Raw genomic sequence first — 23,484 nt, 5'->3', positions numbered from 1 at the left:
CGTACACTTATGCGTGGCCGAACAAACAGCTCAGGTGCCGTAAAGAGATGAATTACCCTCTACATGTCAGCCTGCCTTTAGACTTCCCCTCTTCCCGGTGACAAGGTGGTATGGGCCATGAGGTCGGCGCGCTCACGGAAAGGCTCTGGTAAAGCGCTCAGAGGAAGCTTCGGAGTCGCCACTGTTGATCGGCCGCTGTTTCTAGTGTGGATACGCTCCATTTTATGACTGTTGGCAAGGAGGGAATAAAAAAAAGGAAGAATATACATAAAATAGGCGATGGCGCTCCCAAAGAGAGGTGACTTGAACGAGGAGGAGAAAGCATTGCTTGAAGTCATTAGCAGCGGTGAGTGGTTTGCAACGCTCTCCTATCTCAGTTTGCATTCGCTGGGTTGCTTCCTTGTTCAGGCCCAGACGGCGAAGGTTTTTATTTCTTGCAATTGGAATGGCTGCAGCTATTTTTGGTGGCTGCAGAGAATCGATATGCAAATCTCATGGTAGGCCCGGTGGCTTTTAAAGCGGGTAGTTTTCCGATCGCGAGCGTAGGATTTCACAAGGTGCAGCTTGTTCAAATACGAGATAAGTAGAATAATATAGCAGATCAATGGAGAGGTTACTAGTTCAGATCTGCCTTGTGTATTGAACTTGAGCAGTGCTTAGTCGCTCTTCAGGTGCCATTAAATCTAGGCCTGGTGGTCATGTGTGACCTGTATGGTCTTCCTGGTGTTATAGGACATTTAACTACTCATTACAGGAAAGTCCATTTTTATTTTTATTTTCCTAAAAATTTACTAATCATGCTAGCCATTGCTTGCTTTCAGGGAATATTTTGCTGTAATTTATGGAGAAGAAAGCTGAACTTCTGCTGTGGGCAATGCAAAACAAAAACCTTTTTGCCCAAAGTTGTGGCAAATCTGATTAATAAAGAGATCTAAATACTTTAAATTATTAAATTGGGTTAGTATTGGGTCAATAACAAAAAGAAATAAACAAAAAGTTCAAGGCCAGTCCCTTTTAACCATTCCAGAACTGTCCATGGGGAAAAAAATATCAGATTTTTCATTTTACAAAAAGCCATCAGAGCTATCTACATTTGCGGATAGTGCTTTTCCACAGTGTAGGAGTTGTAAAAGAGAAGGTACACTTTCTGGATCCCATTTCATTTAATAATTTCATAGAAGGGATCTGGAACATGTCTACTTTGTCAAACTTCATGGGGTGGGCAGAAATAATTGGTGATAGGCCATCCTATAAGTAACTCAACCCATTGAGTTACTTAATAATTAGCCATTGGAATTACACTCAAAATCCTTTAGGAGCCAGCTCATTTACTAAAGTGATGATGTTACATGAGCATACCATGGAGCAGTTGTAGATTCTGAGTCATCATCAAGGAGAGTCTCTTGCAATAGTCCAAAGAGAAAGTGAACCAGGAATGGATTAATTTAAGCAAAGTTTCCCTATCCAAGTATAAACATGGTGAGCACACAAGATTTGTGCAAAGATGCTCATAGTCACAGCTGCCACCTGCTTTTTGAGCAAGTCTGAGAGAGTCCAGCAGAACTTCAAAGATGCAAGCAATATCTGTGTCGGGAAGTGCCAATACATCCTTGCATGAAAAATTCCTGACATGGAGGGTTGTCTTAAAAACTAGAACCATTCAGTCATTCTAGGTCAAAGCCTATTCTTTCCCATCTAGCTGCTCACAGCCTTCAGAACAGCATAGAAATAAGTTTGGGTTTACCAAAGTTAGAATTGTATATCTGAGTAATAGCAACACATACATAATACTTAACCCCCATACTGACAAATGGTACTGCCTAACAACTTCATGTAGGTATTATATATGAGCAGAGAAAGAGTTGAGACATGAGGAATTCTGGGAACTATAGCTAGATGTAAATTTCTCCGCCATGCCAGCTGGAACCAGCCTCTTGGAAAGACAAGTATGCTGTAGTCCCATCTGGTAAAGAGTTTCATCTGATAGGTCACAGGAATTGGGCCTTTTCTTTAATGGTACCTACCCTTTGGAACATTATTCCCCCTGAGATGAGATTAGTCCTGACTCCATTGGCATTTTAGACATCTCTGAAAACCATTTTTCTCCAGCAGATTTTAGGAACACACAGGATGATTACCCTCTATATAGGATGTTAATGTGTTCTCCCATAGTTTTTATTTTGCATTTATTTATAACAATATATCTGTCTTAACTGTTTTGTTTGTTTTATTTATATATATACAATTTATAGGCCGTCCATCTTTCCTTAAGATGAACTTTAAGTGACAGATTATTGATTTTACTGCCCAATCATTTTTCTGAGATAGGCGAGTATCTTCCCTAAAAAAGAGAAAATTGAGAGATAGAACGAAAATTCTGACACACCATCAGATCCAACATATTTCTTAAGATGGGGGGTGAATCACTGTCTCTTTAAAAGCCAGTGGGATTACCACTGCCTAGATCCAACCTCATGGTCTCCCAGAAAGTCTTGATCTACTAAGGAGAAATATAGGTATAATACAAAAGTAGGCACATACGCAGCTTCCAGGATTCTCCAATTCTTGAAGACCAAAAGATTTAAACAATTTTCAGAAAATTAAGCCAGATATGTCTGTTAACTCCATAGGATTTTGAGAGGATCCAAGCAGATATATCCATAAGATAACCTTAAATAATAATTACATATGTTCCACTGTCCATTTTTATCTAGGAGGGAGTCATATACCTTAATAGGGCTGCTAGCTTCCTATTTGCAGGTATAATAAGAACAGAAAAATAGTTTTGCCACTCCTATGAGCAACAGTAAATTACCTTTAACCATGCTTAGTAGAATTAGCTTCTTGTGGCTTCTAAGGGTCTCTTCTGCTATTTCATCTCCTCGCATTCCTCTATTCCAAGTATGGGTAAAACCTTAGTCAAACCAGACAACAGATTTCAGGAACATCCCAAATTCCCTCTGAAATTCATTGAAATCCATCATATGTCTGGAGTAGATCAGTTAAATTGATCTTTCCTTTCTGCAATGGGAATAATTGCAAATAATTATGTTAAAAAGTGATCTGTCTATGACAAATGATTGATGATAATATCATCTACCTCCAGATGCCACTATTTTGAGTCAAATACCCAGATATGTTGTAACATGTGACTTTTGCTATGTAACTTGGCCCTTCAATATTCTGATCAGGGCTATGAATTCTTGAACTACATGCAAGTCTTCATCCAGGGAAAACAGATTGAAGCCCCACCAGTAGCATAAATCTGAGAAGTCCATTAACAGTTTGGCCAAAACATCAAGCAGCTGAGACTGTGAAACCACGAGGGAGTGAGGCTGGTACAAAAGTAGCAATCCCATTTTAAACCTAAAGGCCACTTTTACTATCCAGCTTCCAACACCTATCCAGGTTTCAATGATACATTCCAGGCTATCCTTCTTACCTGTTCTTATCCTTCTTACCTGTTATTCAGCCCTGGATGAAACAAGCTTTAGAATAGAATAAGAATTAGAATGGAATAGAATAGAATAGAATAGAATAGAATAGAATAGAATAGAATAGAATAGAATAGACAGTTGCAAGGGACCTTGGAGGTCTTCTAGTCCAACCCCCTGCTTAGGCAGGAAACCCTACAGTACTTTAGCCAAATTGTTATCCAACATCTTTTTAAAACTTCCAGTGTTGGAGCATTCACAACTTCTGGAGGCAAGTTGTTCCACTGATTAATTGCTCTAATTGTCAGGATATTTCTCCTTAGTTCTAAGGCTGCTTCTCTCCTTGATTAGTTTCTACCCATTGCTTCTTATCCTGCCCTCAGGTGCTTTGGAGAATAGCTTGACTCCCTTTTCTTTGTGGCAGCCCCTGAGATATTGAAGCACTGCTATCATGTCTCCCCAAGTCCTTCTTTTCCTTCAACTAGGCATACCCAGTTCCTGCAACTGTTCTTCATATGTTTTATCCTCCAGTTCCCTAATCATCTTTGTTGCTCTTCTCTGCACTCTTTCTAGAGTTCTCAACATCTTTTTTACATCATGGTGACCAAAATTGGATGCAGTATTCCAAGTGTGGCCTTACCAAGGCATTATAAAGTGGTATTAACACTTCACGTGATCTTGTTTCTATCTCTCTGTTTATGCAGCCTAGGATTGCATTAGCTCTTTTGGCAGCTGCTGCACACTGCTGGCTCATATTTAAATGGTTGTCCACTAGGACTCCGAGATTTCTCACAGTTACCATTGAGCAAGGCACCAAATACATGGTACCTGTGCATTTGATTTTTCTTGCCTAAATGTAGAAGCTTACTTTTTTCAACACTGAATTTCATTTTGTTAGATAGCACCCAATATTCAAGTCTCTCAAGGTCCTTCTATAACTTAAGCTGATCTTCTGCATTGTTGGCTATTCTTACCAGTTTGGTATTGTCTGCAAATTTGATGAGTTCCCCGTCCAAGTCATTGATGAAGGTGTTGAAGAGTACTGGGCCTAAAACGGAGCCTTGGGATACTCTACTGCATACTTCCCTCCATGTAGATGCAGTTCCATTGAGGACTACATGTTGAGTGCGGTTGGTCAGCCAGTTATGAGATCAGATTTATAGAGTTATCAGATTTATAGATTTATCAGATTTATTCCAAGCTGATCTATCTAGTGGCAGAAACTCATACCACTGAAGGTCTGCCCAAATTCTTTAACTGGGCAGAACCAGATTGGTATAAAAAATTACGACTGCTTTCCATAAGAGTGGCTTTCTGTGTCCCACCTTCCCCTTCCCCACCAATCAGCATTCACATCTCACACCCCATAACTCCAGTTGAGTAGTCTGGTTATCTTGTTAATGTCTACTACAATCTACTACAAAAAAGATACTAGCAGATAAAGGATTTAAAAGCTTAAATTCCCTCTTTATCATTCTCACTTGTAATTAACAAATGGACTGGTAGCGACAGATTGTGTTCCTTCTATTTTTTTATAATAATATATTCTGTTTTTATAATTAATATATGACAGCCAGTTTATGCTACCTTCAGTTCATTCACATGATGAGATTCAAACAATGTGCTTGCTAACTGCATACTCAAAATTGCATTAAGCTGAACAGGTAGCTGCTTTGTAGAATATGGTATTACTTCTGTCTTTCTAATCAGTTTCCTTCAAATACATTGGACTGTATTTTCCTTAATGCTGTTAAGGTTTAGATTCATATTTTGAATCTTCTAAATTCATTGTTAATTGTTAATTCATTGTCTAGAGATCAAAATGGTGTGTCGTCCATCGGTTTAGACTGAAGATTCAACAATGGAGCACAAGTAGTCTTAGGATAATTATGTTCTCAAATGAAAACATCCCATTTGAAATATTGAAATCTTCACCCATAACATTCCCTGACATTAGGTAGCATGATTAGCTCCTGCAATATCTCTAATTGAATACTGACGTTAAACAAATCTGAAGCACAAGAAACCACTTCTCACTAATACGAACTAAAGTTAGACAAAGGCCAAATTCCCCCAAAGTTGGTCCTTGGCCAACCATATTCTTCTAACATTAAGATGATGCAAGTGATGGCCATCTGAATTTTATCATTGAGATCTCGATCTATGTTAAAAATTGGATGAAAGATCTAAGACTAAAAACCTTGAAAAAATTGTTTGCCAAAATGATTTTGTAGTTTATTATTTCTTAATAATAACATATTTGGATAATAAGGTACAGTAACTTTATAATCTTAAAGATGTTTTATTAAACTGTAACAATGTAGCATAATGATTAGAATATTGAAATAGAACTGGAAAAAACTCAAGGCTCAGTTATGAACTGTGAATGTAGGTACTTTATAAGACTTATGGGGATTTGGAACAATATAAATACATTAAACTATTTGGAACAAGATGCGGGATTCAAATATAATACACATTTTAAATTATTATTTTTTATAAACTATTTTTCCCTTTAGGAAACACTGAAGAAGCTTCAAGACTTCTTGGCAGCAAGACCGTCCGTGTGAATTGTTTAGATGAGGTAACATTTGGCAGAATTGCATTTTTGATCTGAAACTGATAGGTTTTATTTGGCTTAACAAAACCTAGGAAGAATTTCTACCACAAATTTAAGATCCAGAAAGTAGCAATCTCTGAACTGCATTTATGATTACTTTAAGATGAGTAATAGCATTAAGAAATACAAATGATAGTAAAGTAGTTAGGTGAGGTGGAAATGTGTGAAGAGTTATAGATATTTTGTTGGAAATAAATCATATATTTCGAATGTAATCCTATACATTTTTATTCAAAATAAGCCTCTGAATTTTAGCCATAAAAAGATTACAACATAACTACTAAATGCATTCATTATTTTAAATGCATTCCTTATTCTTTCTTTGTTAATGTTAATCATCTTCTGCAATCATTTTAAAGCTTCTATCTTTGCAAGCTATAAAGTCCAAATGGCCCTGCAACCTGGCTTTAATTCCAAATATGTATACTAAAATAAAGCTAAGTATATTTATTTTCAATTCATATTTTTAGATGACTTGAAAATGAAATTATCATGTTTCTACATATTTAATGCTTCTGTGCTCATCAGGGTCCAGAGGATTTGATTTAATCCATCTAGAGGCCATGTTCTACTAAAGGCAAGTCATTTTAGTAGACCACACCTGCCTTCTGATTCAATTTTGGATCTAATTTTAGGTACACATTACACTTAAGTTTGAAAAAAGTATTACCACCCATAGTTAAAAATGATGGGACTTTGTCAGAACTCTTAAGCCTATAATTATGTATTCATACTAGTGCTTCCCATTAAAAATCTCAAAGAGATTTGCAATAAAATTCAAAATAATGAAACAACATGTTAAACCAAATGGTCAAAAAACAAACCCTGTTATATAAAATATCTACAATATAATGAACAGAAAATTTCTAAAAGCGAATAAAAATAGCAATCATGAATTTAAAAATAAAGGAAAAACATTTTTAACAAGTTGGTTATATTAAGGCAATGGAGTTAAAATATTTTTGTTAAGTTATAGTGCATAACAAAATAAATATTATATTGTTATACCATTCACCTGCATTTTTAATGGGTCTTAGGGCATCCCCACATTTTTAGCTTTAGGATTCTAACAATTAATACTTTTTTGCCAGTCCATCTGGCAAACATGAGTTTTATTATGGTATTATTAACTAGAAAACAAATGGAACTTGCATTTATACCTTCTCTCATTAGCATGGAATGACCCCTCTAATGCATGCAGCATATAAAGGTAAAACTGATATATGCAGACTGTTGATGCAACATGGAGCTGATGTAAGCTGCAACAATCATGAATATGGATATACTGCCTTAATGTTTGCTGGACTCTCAGGTAAATAGTATTTTCCTTTTTCTGTTAAGTATAGTTTCTTATTTACACAAAGAAAAAAACCCTGTTCTTTTCGGAGGGACTACAAAAGTGCTAGGAAGATTTTGCTTTGTATTAAAAGTGTAAAAATGGTCATCTTCTATTCAATCTGATGGCATAAGAATGCATATATTTTTAAAGTTATATATTTTATTTTTATTTGAGTTCTGATAGAAAAAAGCAGATGATAACAGAATTTGAGGAAATCAACGGGATTGGGAATTTTAGTTTGGTATAAGATATTGTAGCTTGATTTAACATAAATAGAGTGATGGATCTTAATCATGTCCACAGAATTGACAACTTTCTCATCCGTATATTAGGATGATGTTTGGTGCAATGTTCTTTTTTCTTCTCCTAATTGGAGAACATGCAAAATCAAGTCATTGGTATCAGTTGATCAGAATAATGGTGGATGGAAGGGTAAATAGCAGACAATTTAAGATTTAAAGAGCTAGAATTGAAGATAGTTTCTTGATATGTTTCATATTTGAAAAGAAAAATGGCTATGTTCTGTGACCACAGATGCTTCCAATTGAAAGTACAGTAAAGAAGAGAAAAGAATTTGAACCTGTGTAATTGATTGTTAGAAAACCAAGTGTTTGATTTCTTCTTTGTTAGCCAAAGGGTTGCTTTAATAGCTATCCGAGGGAAACCTATTTTATTTATAGTTTGTGAAAACATCTTTAAAAAGTCTAAATATATTTCTTCATTTAGGCAACAAAGAAATAACCCGGATGGTGTTAGAGGCTGGAGCAGAGATTGATGTCGTTAATTCTGTGGGGAGAACTGCAGCTCAGATGGCTGCTTTTGTGGGTAAAGACAAAGGATGTCTTGTCTTATCTATTTTTATCTATTTATTAGATTTATAATCTTCTGCTTGTCTAAATATTTAAGATACCTTTTCTGTTTTCCGCTGAACAAAGCTTAATTTCTATCATACGTTAAATTAAATTGTGAAAAAGTATAAAATATTTTGGTAAGAAAAAGCATTCTTCCTTTTAGCTAATACACCCATGCACCATTTTGAGTCTGAATATGTGGTACTTTTATATAAAAATTGGATTGATATAGCACATTTGACTAAAGAAATACTGGCTCAAAAAATGGGAATGAGTTTAAAATTATAGGTCAAAAATGAATCTATTTTAGGTCCTGAATTTTCTGAACAGAAGAGTTGATTTGAATCTTATCAATTACCAGTATTAGTAAAATTATTTTCAATGTCGTTCTCAGTATTTTTTTTTAGCAAACTATATTTCATCACCAAATCACCAGAATTAATAATCCTATAGTCTTTCACTTCATAAAGGGAAATCATTTGCTCTCTTTAGGTCAGCATGATTGTGTAACAGTTATCAACAACTTCTTTCCACGTGAAAAGCTAAATTACTATACAAAACCACAAGGACTAGATAAAGAACCCAAGCTTCCAATTAAGCTAGCTGGACCTCTACATAAGATCATTACAACTACTAATTTGCATCCTGTTAAGGTACAGTATGCTCTTATTTGGATATGTTTTTTTAACATGTTGCCAGCTAATTGGATCTGCACAAATGAAATGAAGTCTGTGACTTAACTAATTTGTATCTTAAAGCTGATTTCATATATAAGCATTTTATTACTATAGCCCAGTCCTTTTTGTAGTGCCTTTAGTGTCTAATTTTCACATGATACTATATGTATATAAAATATGTTCCACTTGAAACTCACATTTTCTCTGCTTATAGTGTCCCAGATTTTTGAATTACTTTATGACAGGGGTGTCATCATGGCAGCATCATGTAACATATCAAGACTTTGCCCCTTCTCTAAACGGGGCATGGATGTGGCCAGTGCGTGATGCATCTGGATTGTGGACTGCGAGTTTAACATCCCTGGTTTATGATGAATGGAGTTTTGTGTTGAAATTCAGCGTTCAGTGGCACAATTCAAGCACAATTCTCAAAACTTAACTAATAGCCATGCTAGGTTGGAATTTTTACAGTTGTAGTCAGAACACATATGGAAGTTACTAGATTAGGTAGATTCATATTCTTCTAAACAAAATCACATTTGTACTTTGCTCCAATCAGAATGAATTACACGATGCACTTTAAGTTAAGATCCAACCAGTTAGAACAATGATTAGGACATTTTAAAAAAGATTTCAGAAAATCAGCATGGACAGGGATAGAGTGATCTCCAAAATACAAAGGAGCCCTGGCGGCACAGTGGTTAAACTGCAGTATTTCCAGAGCCTGGAATTTGATCTTGATGGGGCTCAAGGTTGACTCAGTCCTCCACCCTTCTGAAGTTGGTAAAATGAGGATCCAAACTGTTGGGGGCAGCAATATGCTGAGTGCACTGTAAAGCATTGTGAAGCAGTATATAAGTCTAAGTGCTATTGTTACTAGAATTGCCAAAGAAACAATGCCATCTAGCCTTAGCATCTCAAATTTTTGAGAAGTGTAAAATTATATAAGGCTTCTCTCTAACAATTCTAATTGATCAGACTGATACTGGTTAAAACAGACAATCTGAAAGGTATCCAACTCTAAAGGGTTTCACTGGTCAACAATAGCATCTTAAATTTTACTTGGAAACCTACTATTAACCATTACAGCCTGTAAAGTTGATGTTGTATCTTCCAAAATAAGTGCAAGCACATGGAATGTAGTTTCCAAGTAGACTGTAAGGACAGCCCCAAATGTATTGAAATACTTAATATGTGTGATAATGAGGGTGGGGATTGCTGAAACTAAGTCATTTTGCCCCACGTATGGCCACAATTTTGCACCACCATATGTGAGCATAGGCCTCTCTGGCCATAGCCTCCATGTACCACTCAGTTGCACTGCCAAAAAATATAACTTGATATTTATTGACTAAACATAAATAAACAAAATATTTCACTGGCAAAAACAGGCAAGTCAAGGAAAAGCAATGATAAAGGCAACATTTTATATTATTTTTATCAATGTCTCAAAAGGCACAATACTGAGAACAATTAGCATGAATAGTCTTTGGTAATTCAGGTTTAACCTTATTTATTTTATTTTGTCAAACAATTATAAGATAACAGGTATAAGTGTAAACATAGTTATGGATACATGAAATGGATACATGTAAGAAAAATAAAGAAGAAACAATAGGACAGGGATGGTAGGCACGTTGGTGCGCTTATGCATGCCCACTACAGACCTCTTAGGAAAGGGGTGAGGTCAATAGTAGGCATTTTAAGGTTAAAGTTTTTGGGGTTTGGGGAGGAAACCACAGAGTCAGGTAGAATATTCCTGACATTTACCACTCTATTGCTGAAATCGTATTTCCTGCAATCAAGTTTGGTGCAGTTTACCTTTGTGTCTATTGTGTGCTCTTGTATTGTTATGGTTGAAGCTGAAGTATTCATTGACAGGACATTGCAGTGTATAATTTTATATACTATACTTAGATCGGACCGAAGGCGGCGTAGTTCTAGATTTTCTAGTTCTAGAATTTCAAGTCTGTGGCATAAGGTATTCTGCAACGAGTAGAGGAGTGGAAAACTCTTCTTGTGAATATTTATGGACTTTCTCAATTGTGTTTATATGAGATACGTAATGCAGGTTCCAGGTAATGCAACTTAATGCAGATAATGCAACTTCAGCTTCGACTGATGAGCTTTATTCAAGTATAGGTCTAGCAAACGTTTTGTATGCTCTCATTACTAGTGTGATATTACCAGAGAAAAAGCTACGTAGGATTAGGTTAACAACTCTTAATGCCTTTTTGGCTATGTAGTTACAGTGGGCTCTAGCACTTAGATCATTAAAGATGAGCACTCCAAGGTCCTTGACAGAGTTTGGTTCTGATTTTTTTTTTGCCAATATATAAGACAGAGCATTTATTTGTTGAGATTTGAAGTTGCCATTTGTTTGACCATTCTGATACATAGTTGAGGTCTTTTTGAAGGGTAGCAGTATTGTCTGTGGTGTTGAATAGCTTTACATCATCAGCAAAGAGAATGCAGTTGCTCTTAATATGATCACAGTGTGTGTGTGTGTGTGCGTATGTTTTCATAAGTTTTCGCGGGTACTTACATGTATGGTATTCAGCTTTGTTCGGATATTTTCCCACGTCATTGTAGTTGTGCTTTTAAAGTTGTAGCAACGTTTCGGCAGAATCTCATCTGCCATCATCAGGCTTCTGTATTGTGTCCGTCTGTGAGTCAGGCCCCCACAGTTGTTTCAGTTTTAAATTTAGGGCAGCCTATTGCTGTGCCAGAATGGTTTTTTCTTCGTCCTGATTGGTTGGGAATCTTGGTCTGTGTTTATTGGTTTTGGAGTTTGCTGTGTTTTGCTTGATTGGTGTTTCTAATATCTTCTGTCTGTTTTGTGGCTCTTTTTGTATCTTGATTGGCTGGCAACATTGTGTTCCTTTATTGGAGGCCTTTTGTGCAGCTTGGCTCCCGGTAAATGGACGGCTATCATTTGTTAGAAAGCTAGGTTTCATCTGGGTGCCTGGTTGGGGTGTGTTTGAGCTGGAGGTATCGGTGTGTTTGAGCTGGAGGTATCGGGGGATCTGTTTGTGCCCAGGTGTTTGCCTGGCTTGTGGTGTGGAGATTTTTTTGTTTGTGAGTGCAGGCTTCCAAATGATTGACAGTCTGGTGGAATCATCTCTTCTATTCATGCTTTCAGGTCTTTTTTAAATCTCTATGGCTTCTCTGATGATTCTGTGGCTGGGCTTTTCTATAGTGGCTAGGGTTTTGGTGTCATTGAAACTGATGCTATGACCTGTGGCTTCCATGAGTTGGACTAGTGAGGAAGTGTGTTCCAGCTTTTTGACTGCATTTTTGTGTTCATCCAGGTGGGTACTATTGGTCTGTCCAATGTATGTGGCTGGGCATGATGCACAAGGAACTTCATATATGCCTTGGTTTTCCAGGTCAATTTTATCTTTGGGGTTTCTAAGGATGGCTGCTATTTTTCTGTCTGTTTTGAAGGCAGTCTTGATGTGATGTCTGTGTAGTATCTTACTGATTTTGTCTGTAGTACCTCTTATGTAGGGCAGGACAGCTGTTCCATAGGTCTGTTCATCTTCTAGGTCTCCATTATGTCTCAGTGTGTTTTTGTGGATCGAGCCGGTGATTTTGCTTTTGTGGAAGCCGTTGGCTGTCAGTACTTTAGTCAGGGTGCATAGTTCAGTCTTTATGTGTGTCTTGTCTGCCAGGCATTTGGTTCTAGCAATTAGTGTTTTAGCCACGGAGTTTATCTGTGCTGTGTGGTGGTGGGATTGGGTGTTGAGGTACGGTTAGTGTGTGTTTTCTTCTGGTATACGGTGTGTCCTAGTGTGCCATCTGTTTTTTTGTAGATTTTTTGTAGATGGCACACTAGGACACACTTCCTCACTAGTCCAACACATGGGAGTCACAGGTCTTAGCATCAACTTCAATGGCACCAAAACCCTAGCCACTATAGAAAACCCCAGCCACAGAATCATCAGAGAAGCCATAGAGATTTAAAAAAGACCTGAAAGCATGAATAGAAGACATGATTCCACCAGACTGTCAATCATTTGGAAGCCTGTACTCACAAACAAAAAAATATCCACACCACTAGCCAGGCAAACACCTGGGCCCAAACAGATCCCCCCTGATACCTCCAGCTCCAACACACCCCAACCAGGCACCCAGATGAAACCTAGCTTCCTAACAAATGATAGCCGTCCATTTACCCGGAGCCAAACTGCACAAAAGGCCTCCAATAAAGGAACACAATGTTGCCAGCCAATCAAATTACAAAAAGAACCACAAAACAGACAGAAGATATTAGAAACACTAATCAAGCAGAACACAGCAAACTCCAAGACCAATAAACACAGACCAAGATTCCCAACCAATCAGGATGAAGAAAAAACCATTCTGGCGCAGCAATAGGCTGCCCCAAATTTAAAACTGAAACAACTGTGGGGGCCTGACTTACAGACGGACACAATACAGAAGCCTGATGATGGCAGATGAGATTCTGCCAAAATGTTGCTACAACTTTAAAAGCACAACTACAATGACGTGGGAAAATACCCGAACAAAGCTGAATACTTTCTATCTATCTATCTATCTATCTATCTATCTATCTATCTATCTATCTATCTATCTATCTATCTATCTATCTATCTACACACATACACACACATACACATATACATATACATATATATAAAATGTATATAAGTATATATACATATGTATACATATCAATACATGTACAGAGAGACAGAGAGAGAATACACATGTAGCTCTGATAAACTGCACTTGTTGAATGTTTGCTATAAACACTTAATTCAGAAAAGAATTAACTTTATTTCCTTTTTAAAAAAATTCAATGTATTCAGCAGCCTATCTTACTTTCATGAATGTAAAGCAATCTCACACACAAATAAAAACAATTAAATATTGTAGATAACTGTCAGTTGGAAAACATCCTAATTTATGAACAGCATAACCATTTTATGGGGTCCACTGCACCCTGATCCCCAGGCTATCAAGATTGGGATCAGCCTGATATTCTTTTACAAAGCAGTAAAAAAGAAAAAGCTCTCGTGGGTGTATCAAGTGGCACTTTGTAGTGGACAGACTGCAACAAATCTCTTCTGCCAGATCTGATGATGTGGGTACATGGCATTGGGGGGGGGGGGCTTTCAAATAAGCCAACCCCATGCCAAATAGGGTTTTAAAGGGTATCATCAGCAATTTGAATTGGACCTAGAAGCAAATTGGTAACCAATGCAACTCACAGAGCAGAAAGATAAGATATACATGTGTAGATTCACACACAAATGCACCACGCTACTGCATTTTACACCAACATAAGTTCCAAATAATCTTCAAGGGTAGCCCCATATCAAATACATAATTTATATGAAAGATGACTAGGGCATGAGTAACCTGCATATAGAGTCTCCTGTTCCAAGAACGGCACACAAGGCTTAAGCAGGAGCCATGAGCGCAGAAGAACCCCAATTGTGCACTGGATCTGTCCTTAGGAAGTAAACTTACTAGTATATAAATATTTTCTATAGATTGTGTTGCTGGTGAAAGAAAATCCTCTTTTGGCAGAAGTTGAAGCAATGCAGAAATGTTGCAAAGTGTTGGATCTAATCTGTGAGAAGTGCATGAAGCAGAAAGAAATGAATGAAGTCCTTGCAATTAAAATGCATTACATTAGCTGCATTTTCAAAAAATGTATCCTTTTTCTTGAGCGAGAAGACAAATTGGATGGATTAATCAAAAGGTATGTTATTTTTTCAATAGATGGTTCTTTTCAATACAATATATTATCTGTGCACAAGTACATATTCTTGTACTTTTAATGTTAAATTCTAACCATGAAACTGGAGCTTCCCATTAAATCTTTGGGATGGATGCATGATTTTAGAGGTAAGGTAACTGCCTTATATTTCAGTTTTGTATGTTAGCTACAAGTGAAGGAAAAATTACATGATTATACATAGTATATTCTTTAGAAAATAATCCAATGCTATCATTGAAGTGAAAGAATACTGCACTCACAACATTCCTACATTAAATATTTACATTGCAGATTTTCTTTATGTTGTGATCTTATGCTACACATATAACATTTGCATTATGAGTAGTAAGAAAATAAGTGAGCAATGTATGTAACTTCAGCTGTATTCACCTTTAATTTCAGCCTGTTAAAAGGCAGAGAGAGAGATGGATTTCCAGTTTATCAAGAGAAAACCATCAGGGAATCTATTCGGAAATTTCCTTACTGTGAAACTACCTTGTTGCAGCAGCTTGTGAGAAACATTGCTCCTGTTGAAATTGTGAGTGTTTCTTGATGAACAGTATGTTGTTCTGTACAGACTGAACGTTTAGAATCTATAAGGTATTTCTTTTAGTGTGCATTATTTACCCATTTTCACTGTAATCAAATTCTAAATAATGTGAGAAAGAGGGGGGAGGCAACTTTCTGCAAGTTTGGTTCTTTGGGTGATTATCTCAAAGTGTTATGTATATGCTTCCTCACGTTTTGCCTCATGACTTTTGCCTTAGTTCGCTCTTGCTAACCTTTTAAGTTTCTAAGACTCACGTAGCAGTCATGAAAACCTATGGTACCAGGTATTATGGATTATTTTAGTGTCACCTAGCTAAACATTGGAGGCAAAACAACTAGCATGTAGCACAAACATGAACCAGTCTGGCACTGGCTGCAGGGAGGTGGGTGAAGCAATCTAAACAGATGCTACAGTGCATCTGTTAAAAGTTAGCTAATCCAGCTGGATAACTGACCTGAACACAATGAGGCAACAAAGATACAGAAGCAGCAACTGTGCTTCCAAGTTTAGTTGCTGCTTTGTCCTTGCCTTCCTTTCCCTTTCCAATTAGCACAGGAAGGAAATATGGAATCATGGTTTACCAATTATTACAAGTCTGATAGAAGGCAATGACAAACAGCAGTCTAGAAAAGAGTGGCAGCAGCACCCTACAAAAAGAATAACAGCAGAATATATTTTCTTAATAATACATAATAGAAAACAAGATGAACAGTGACTTGCTTGTTAGCAGACCAATTCAAAAAGAAGCTAATTTCAAATAAAGATACAGTTCTAAAGTGTTTAGAAGGAGAACACCTTTTGGAAATTTGTGGTAGTTTAGCTGATTGGTTCAGCAGTGACATAATCCAGGAATTAGCATGGGTACCAAACCCTCAATCCTTCCAACAGATGGTTTCCTGACTTAGACCTCTGCTGGATAACACATAATGTTCCAATTCATGTCAATAATCACTGCCAGAAACATACAGCTGGATGCTTTTAGGACTGACTGGCTGATGAATCTTCTGTATACCTTTTCCTTAAGATAATTTCCAAATAACAGAAATTCTGGCAAGCAGAATTCATAGTTATTCTGGTGATACCCGATTGCCCTTGGTTTCCAGTTTGTCAGTGTGGAATTGGCAAACACTGCACAGAACAAAGTGCTGATTCATAGACAATTTATATGGGTTCAGCAAACCTACTGTGACAGTAGAATGCAGGTTATTCATCAGTGGGCCTGCTGTTTTGAACAACTTCTTCTTAGAAAGCTTCCGTTAATAGATTTATAACAGTACTTGAAAGGAGTTTTGGCTTGATGTGCCAACAAGAATCAAAATTCATCAGGCAAATTCTTCATTTTCCTGCCTTTTGTTTCGGCAAATTGGATTAAAGGCCTGAGAATCAGTGCATACATTAAGCAAGAGACAGCCATTTTAAATAACATTTGAACATTTGCAGGAAAAATAACATTTTCTTTTCCATTCTCTTTTTAAATGTTTTCTCAAGAGTAAAATTACTCAATCTAGTTAGATTGTATAGATTCCTTAAATGAAAACTCCTTTCATTGAGAACAGTATTTAGAAATTTTGCCCTAAAAAATTTCATTCTCTTCAGGATACCTGGTGTTAAGGTAGATGCTTGTCAGGTACTTTTAAAAAAACCACTAGAGCAGGGCTGTTAAACTCCCGCCTGTGGGCTGGATGCATAATGTGCTGGCCATGCCCACACCCAGTTTAACGAAGGGGGGAAAGTGCCAATACATCCCGTGACAACATGAGTTTGACACCCCTGAATTGGAGCATAGAGTTTTTCCCTTTGGGCTTGGATTTAGAATTGTTATTAAGAAAAATTGCTATTTCATCTCTCTTTTCCTTTCCAGGGCTCTGATCCCACAGCATTTTCTGTACTTACACAAGCTATTACTGGCCAAATAGGCTTTATAGATGCTGAATTTTGTACAACATGTGGGGAAAAAGGAGCAGACAAAAGATGTTCCACATGCAAAATGGTAAGGGTATGCAGATAAACTAATAAATAAATATATCCTCCATCACTTACTGTATATGAATAACCAACACTTTTTTCCCCTTAGGTTAAGCATCATACATATCATAAATGCACAGCATGCATCATATGAAAGAAAGAGATAACCACTCTGTACTTTGTGATCCTTAGAAACAATTCATGTTCCTGCCATATCTATATACTAATTCATATTGATTTTCCTTCACACTTTCTATTCCTTTCAAGATTTTCACAACTATATTACTTAGTCTTTTGCCTGTTCACTTCTTCTTCACTATGTTTTATAATTCAAACATCATTCAATCTGTCTGCAATCTTAACACACTTTATACTGATCATTCATCAGGTTATTCTTGCCTTCTTTCATTTATCACATACAATTTATAATTTTCCCTCTTGCATTCAAAATTTGTTTTTCTTGACATATCCAATTCCCACTTCCATGTATCAATTGGCAGGAGCCTATTCTCACAAACAATTATTTTTGCTTCTTTCAGCTGTTTTTTTTCTAATTATCTTTCTACCATCACTTGTATATGTTCTTTCATTTTCCCATCCTTTGTAATTATTTACCAAATAAAATTACTTATAACTGAGTGACAACCCATTTGTACACATTTATGATACTATTTTTCAATCTTAATTTTAACTTTTAAAATGAAAACAAGAAAATAACTTCTCAATATTGGAATTCCAAGTGTGTGAGCAAACAAAAGGCAGTTGTTCATTTATTTAAAAGATCTCAGTCCTATGCTTCTGGTTCTTAGGTAATTCAAATAATTTAAAAAAATCAAAATGGTAATACATTTTTGTTGATTTTCAGGTTATTTATTGTGATCAGACTTGCCAGAAAATGCACTGGTTTACACACAAGAAATCATGCAGCATGCTAAAGAAGATTTATGAGAAGCAGATAGTAGAAGCAGCCAAAGAAAAAAATAAAGGTTGAGATGCCTTGTTATTTCAAGAGCGTTTAGGAATATGTCTTTTATGGTGGGAAATATCTTTAAAACAAACTAATAACTATAACAGATCCTGGTTGTGTTCCAGAATAACAGGACACGACAATGTTTGCACTAGTGAACTACTGTTATATTTTTATCTTTGTCAAAATTCATTCCTTTCCCTGTCATATTCAAACAGATTATCCTGAGACAGTATTTTATACTGTGATTATGTGGTGGCAGTTTTTTGGTGAAAGTTTTTTAGATAGAACTTTTGCAAGCTTGAGCTAATCTTTCTCAATCTTAAAATCTTTTTCTTGGCATTTAATTTTCACCTGAAAATTTGATTTTTGGCAAATGTAAATATTTGTTGGTACAGATAGTTTGCAGGTTACAATCAATTTGTTTAGTGATCATGCAGTTTCAACAGCACTGGAACAATAAACTTATAACCAAGATACAATCATTTATGACCTTCACAGTGTCTCTTGGTCACATGATCACCATTACAGTCAATATGGTTAAAAATTATAGCAGACCAAAAGATTCTTATGACCTGATCTCCTCCCCCCCCTCCATCATGTTCACATGATGGGTGCTTGACAACCAGCCTGCATTTATGGCGATTTGCTGCATCCCATGATCATATGACTGGGATTCATAATGTTTTTACTAAAGGGATTTCAAGAAAAAAATAAGTAGGCACACAGCGGAGAATACACATCTGAAGCAATGCCCTAGCATTGCAAAAGTGCATGGTGAACAGACAAAGTGTGCCTCTTTAGTTCCTTGTAATCAAGTACTCTCCAGTTTCTCCTCTCTTGCGGCCTGGGGTACATCAGGCACAGGAAACATTGCTGATAGAAATCTGTTTTCTTCTTTTCTATCCTCGCACAGAAGAACTCTCTAGGGAGATGATACTAAAGTAAGGCAATGCCTTCCAACCAGGGATCTACCTCCTGGGCTATCTGTCCAGGCTTCCATGCAATTCAGTGCTCTGTTGGGCAACCCGTGGCCATCTGACAGTGTTTCTGTGCTCAGCCAAGTCAGGCAGAGAGGCAGCTCCATGGCTGCTCACCAAATTCTGACCTCTTTGCAGTCCTCTTATTTTAATAAAACCTTTCTTCACAATGAAGTAGCTACCATTGCAAGGCATCGTCATTTTGCCAAGGCCAGTTACCATATTTTTAGGATATAAGATGCACTGGGCCAGAAGATGCACCTAGGTTTAGAGGAGGAAAACAAGAAAAAAAAGCTTTTTGCCTCTGCACATCCCACCCACCCCCCATCCAGAAACACTCTGCAGGCCAAAAACAAGCCCGTTTTTGGCCCTCCCTGACATGCAGACACACTCTCAAAAACGAGTCTGTTTTTGGCCAAGCAGAGTGCTTCTTGATGGACAGAATGCTTCTTTGGAAGGCAAAAATAGGACACACTGAGAGTTCAGGAGCCCAAAACGCCCATATTCGCTCTATAAGACACACAGACATTTCCACCCATTGGGGGGGGGGGTGCGTCTTATAGTCTGAAAAATATGGTAATTTCCCCCCATAGATCCTGCTCCAATAAGACCAAAAAAGCCAGTTGGAGTCCCAAGTTAATGTGATCGAAATCAGCAAGTCAAGCTGCCCATTGACACCTTTCCTTTGCAAGCACTCCAGGGCAGAGACTCCAGCAGTGCACAACTCAAGAAGGCTCTCCTTTGAGTTGCTTCAGATTGAAGAATATTTGGGAGTAGATATACAAGAGATTTCATGGATCTTTCCATGATAGACCCCCAATCATACCTGTGTAAAACAAACATCTTGGACAGAACAGAGGACAAGGGAACTGCCTCAGCAATCCAGACAGGCACCTCAGGCAAGAGGAACCTTGTTGACATCCTATTATTTACCACTTCCCCCTTCCGGTACCCATATTGGATTAGTGATGCCTACCCCCATAACTTTCTTTTTCTCTTGTGCACCTTCTTTTCCTCTTGTGGATCCTCTTCCATCAAAATATCTGGGAATAAAAGTCAGGACAAGTGGACATTTTTGTTTGTTTGAAATGTTTTACTACTAATCCAAGTAGCTTCTTCAGTCTGACCAAGTTAGTTAGCCTACTCATATTAGGTAAAAAATGAAACCATCCTGGAGCACATATATGTGGTTCCCTTAACCAACCTGCTCAGACTGAGCAAGCTAGATATTCTTTTGTGCAGACATGATACTTCTGTTAAAAATATTACCACATATGGCATCACATTTTGGTTAAATTTTTCTTTTTAATTTATTTTCAGATTAATAGAAATATTACAAGTAACTTTGTGTATTAGTTGGAATTCAGGCAGGAGGTGTCAGTTTTCTGTATTACCAAAATACATGGTTCTGTGTTTCATTTGACACATGGTTGTTTTCACTCTAGAAGCAGCACAAACTGCAGAATCTATTTTAACAAGTGAAGAACAGTCCTCTGAACCTGAAACTCAAAAAGACATGGAAATAAAAAGTACTGGAGACCAAAGTGAAATGATTCCCAGCATAAAAATGACTGTGTCATCTCCAGCAGTTTGTAACTTTCTTGAAGAGGAAACTACTTCAGAAAACATTGGTAGTGAAAAAGTTCAAGAATCTGAAGAATAAACAGTACTTTTTAAAAGAATGTCATCTGGATCACAGTCTAGACTGGATTTTACAATATGCTAAGTGCTCAATGACATAATGTATTTTAGCAAATATCAATTTTTATATCAAGTATAACTCATAGAATTGTAGATTGTAATAAAGAGCTTAAATAGCTGATTGAAATTAGAATAACATAAACCCATCTGTTTTTGTTCCTGTATACCTTGATATGTTTTTTAAAAACAGTTTAAAATAGATTCATGTTGCAGGCCAAAAAAGCCTTCTATTTAATTCAAGCCACTTTACTCAAGTTATTACCATAATGATATCTGAAATATAAAAACAAGTAGTCTTCGACTTACGACTGGTTGCTTAGTGACTATTTGAAGTTATGGTGGACCTTCCCCCAAAGTTATTTAAAAACCTGTTTATAAGTTACGCCTGTTGCAGGACCCCCATGGTTATTTGTTCTTATGACAGGGACACTGCAGCAACACCTTGGTCGATCTCCCCTGCACCTGGGCTCTGCATCCCTTGGGCCTGCTTCCCACCCATAGGGCTCCCCAACCACCTCCTTACCTTTAACAGATATATGATTAGGAAAAGAGGATAAGTCACTCTGTTCCTGGATCTTATGATCAGTTATGGCTGCAATCCCATAACTGGTCCTCCATTTTAGGAAAGCAACCTATTGAATTGTGGCCACTCAGAAAATGGCATCCACTTCCAGGATTGTACCACGCAGTCCAGGAATGAGGACCCTGTCATTTCCTAATGCTAGCTCCAAAGCTTGAAATGTAAATGCACAAGGAGTGATGCAGTGAGAGGAGGGTGTAGGTCTGTTGGGGTGTAAATAAGTAAAGGCCTTTAAGGACTTTGTCTTTTTTAGATTTTTTTTTTTTGTATTTTAACTTTGTCCTAAACAAAATAAATTTATACAAAAGAGATCTCTAGCCATAACGGACAGTCTCTTATGGTCATCAGTCGTGGATTACCTGTACATTAAAATTCCTAGTTTTCATTTAGTATGCTATTTGCCTGTTTCTGTTAACATTGCTAATCTATATTGGTTTAATTAACTTTAATTCTAAATTTTCAGTTATAGAGCTTTTTTCAAAACAAGTTAAGCATAATGTTCGCTGAAATATTAACAAATAACAACTATATTTAAGTATTAGTGATGCTTTAACAATATAATCAAATCTTTGAACAATACGTTATCATGCATAATCTGTAATAAGAGAGGCATATAAACCTTGTAGTCCGATTTACAGGGGGAAGAGCTGAATTCCACAGTTTCTTGAACTATACCTGACTTTAATTATATCCCAAATACTCAGATTGTACTTTAGGAAAAGCAGAAGCACAGACTAATGTTAAAAGTATTCACAAATGTCAATGTGTTGTCAATTTCTCTCTTTGTGATTGGAATGAAAGTACAAATTATATAGTACAACGTTTTATTTAAAAAGAACAAAATTTAAATATACTACTAGTTATCTAAAGTTTATCTGTTCGCTGCAATACTTATGATTTCAGTGAGATACATGCTTTATGGTGGGGGAAGAATTACTCATTTATTACAACTGTGACTCTAATAAATTCATATACATTTTTTACCTGTGCAATAAATTACAGGTAATCCTCACTTAACCACTCATTCAGTGACTGCTCAAAGTTACAATGGTGCTGAACAAATGATATTTGTAACCATTGCAATGCTGTCATAGACATTTGACCAAAACTCAGGTAATTGGCAGCCTGCTCATTTAGGACCACTTTAACTCTCTTCCACCTGTCTTATCTCCTACCATCTTTGCCATCAAGGGCCCTGCCATTTGCATTCCACTGTTCCCAGCTAACCTTCACTGGCTTCTTCCTCCTGATGCTGTTGGCAAGGCATGCCTACCCCAACCTTTCATAAGAAGGCTGCAGGCTAGTGAAGCTGTCTTCCCAAAGCCTTGCAGTTTGAGGAAGAAGGTGTCAGGAAGGGTCAGTCCAGGCACACCTTGTCAGCAATGGGACAAAGACAGGAAGGGTCAGTAGGGGTATTTGAGTACAAGGCAGTGGAGGTCAAGGCAAAGGGCAGAAATTGGATAGATGGAGAGCTGAAGAGGAGGCAAGCATGGCAGGACAGGAGAAACATGAATCTTTGCCTATTCACCACCACTGGGACTACTAAAACTGCTATTGATAAAACAGTGCAGTCATGTGAAATTTTACCTGATGACTGCATTGCTTAGCAATAAAAATTCCATTCGAAATTAAGGGGGATTAAACAAGGACTACCTATATACCAGGGATGTCAAACTCAAGGCCTGCAAGCTAGACCAGCCTGCGATGAGGCCAAATCTGGCCTGCGTTGCCATTCTGGAAACTAAAGGTCCACCTATATCACTTTGGCCCAGCCTATGCCATCCCGGCGTGCACACGTGCACAGGCACAGTTCTCTCACCACCTACAGAGCAACTGAAGTACGGTAAAAAATAGTTCAGGCCTTCCAACCTCAAGAGATTTTGGGGGGGTGAGAAGTTGGAAGGTCTGAACTATATTTTTAACTAGTCCCACAGACTAATAGCTCTGCATATGGCAGCAGCGAAAGGAACTGGAAAGGTATAGTGAAAGTATGTGGCGGCCCTGGGTGGCGGTGGGGGGAGGGGGAGGGTTCGGCCTGGCTGAAGGGACCTCAGGTAAGCTGGGGTGG

The 23,484-nt window shown here is 37.3% G+C and overlaps 1 protein-coding gene across 1 annotated transcript; it reads left to right on the top strand.

The window, feature by feature from the left end:
* The first annotated feature begins 159 nt into the window (after window positions 1-159).
* ANKMY2 (ankyrin repeat and MYND domain containing 2) lies at window positions 160-21,948 on the top strand. Its single transcript, XM_026706363.2, has 10 exons — window positions 160-346; window positions 5,954-6,018; window positions 7,228-7,366; window positions 8,120-8,218; window positions 8,737-8,897; window positions 14,444-14,655; window positions 15,076-15,211; window positions 17,085-17,213; window positions 18,054-18,174; window positions 20,581-21,948. The coding sequence occupies exons 1-10, from the start codon at window positions 280-282 to the stop codon at window positions 20,796-20,798; spliced, it is 1,347 nt and encodes a 448-aa protein (XP_026562148.1). The 5' UTR covers window positions 160-279; the 3' UTR covers window positions 20,799-21,948.
* The last annotated feature ends 1,536 nt before the right edge of the window (window positions 21,949-23,484 follow it).

This window comes from Pseudonaja textilis, chromosome Z (genome assembly GCF_049901715.1).
Source record: "Pseudonaja textilis isolate UNSWEBS1 chromosome Z, rPseTex1.2, whole genome shotgun sequence".
Lineage (NCBI taxonomy): Eukaryota > Metazoa > Chordata > Lepidosauria > Squamata > Elapidae > Pseudonaja > Pseudonaja textilis.
This window is presented reverse-complemented; position numbering and strand designations above follow the sequence as displayed.

What these genes read in the sequence shown, in the direction of transcription:
- ANKMY2 (XM_026706363.2), top strand. Translation starts at nt 280, where the DNA reads ATGGCGCTCCCAAAGAGAGGTGACTTGAACGAGGAGGAGAAAGCATTG. An exon ending in TTGGATGGATTAATCAAAAG is followed by an intron (nt 14,656 to 15,075) that starts GTATGTTATTTT and finishes CTTTAATTTCAG; the next exon opens with CCTGTTAAAAGGCAGAGAGA. An exon ending in GATGTTCCACATGCAAAATG is followed by an intron (nt 17,214 to 18,053) that starts GTAAGGGTATGC and finishes GTTGATTTTCAG; the next exon opens with GTTATTTATTGTGATCAGAC.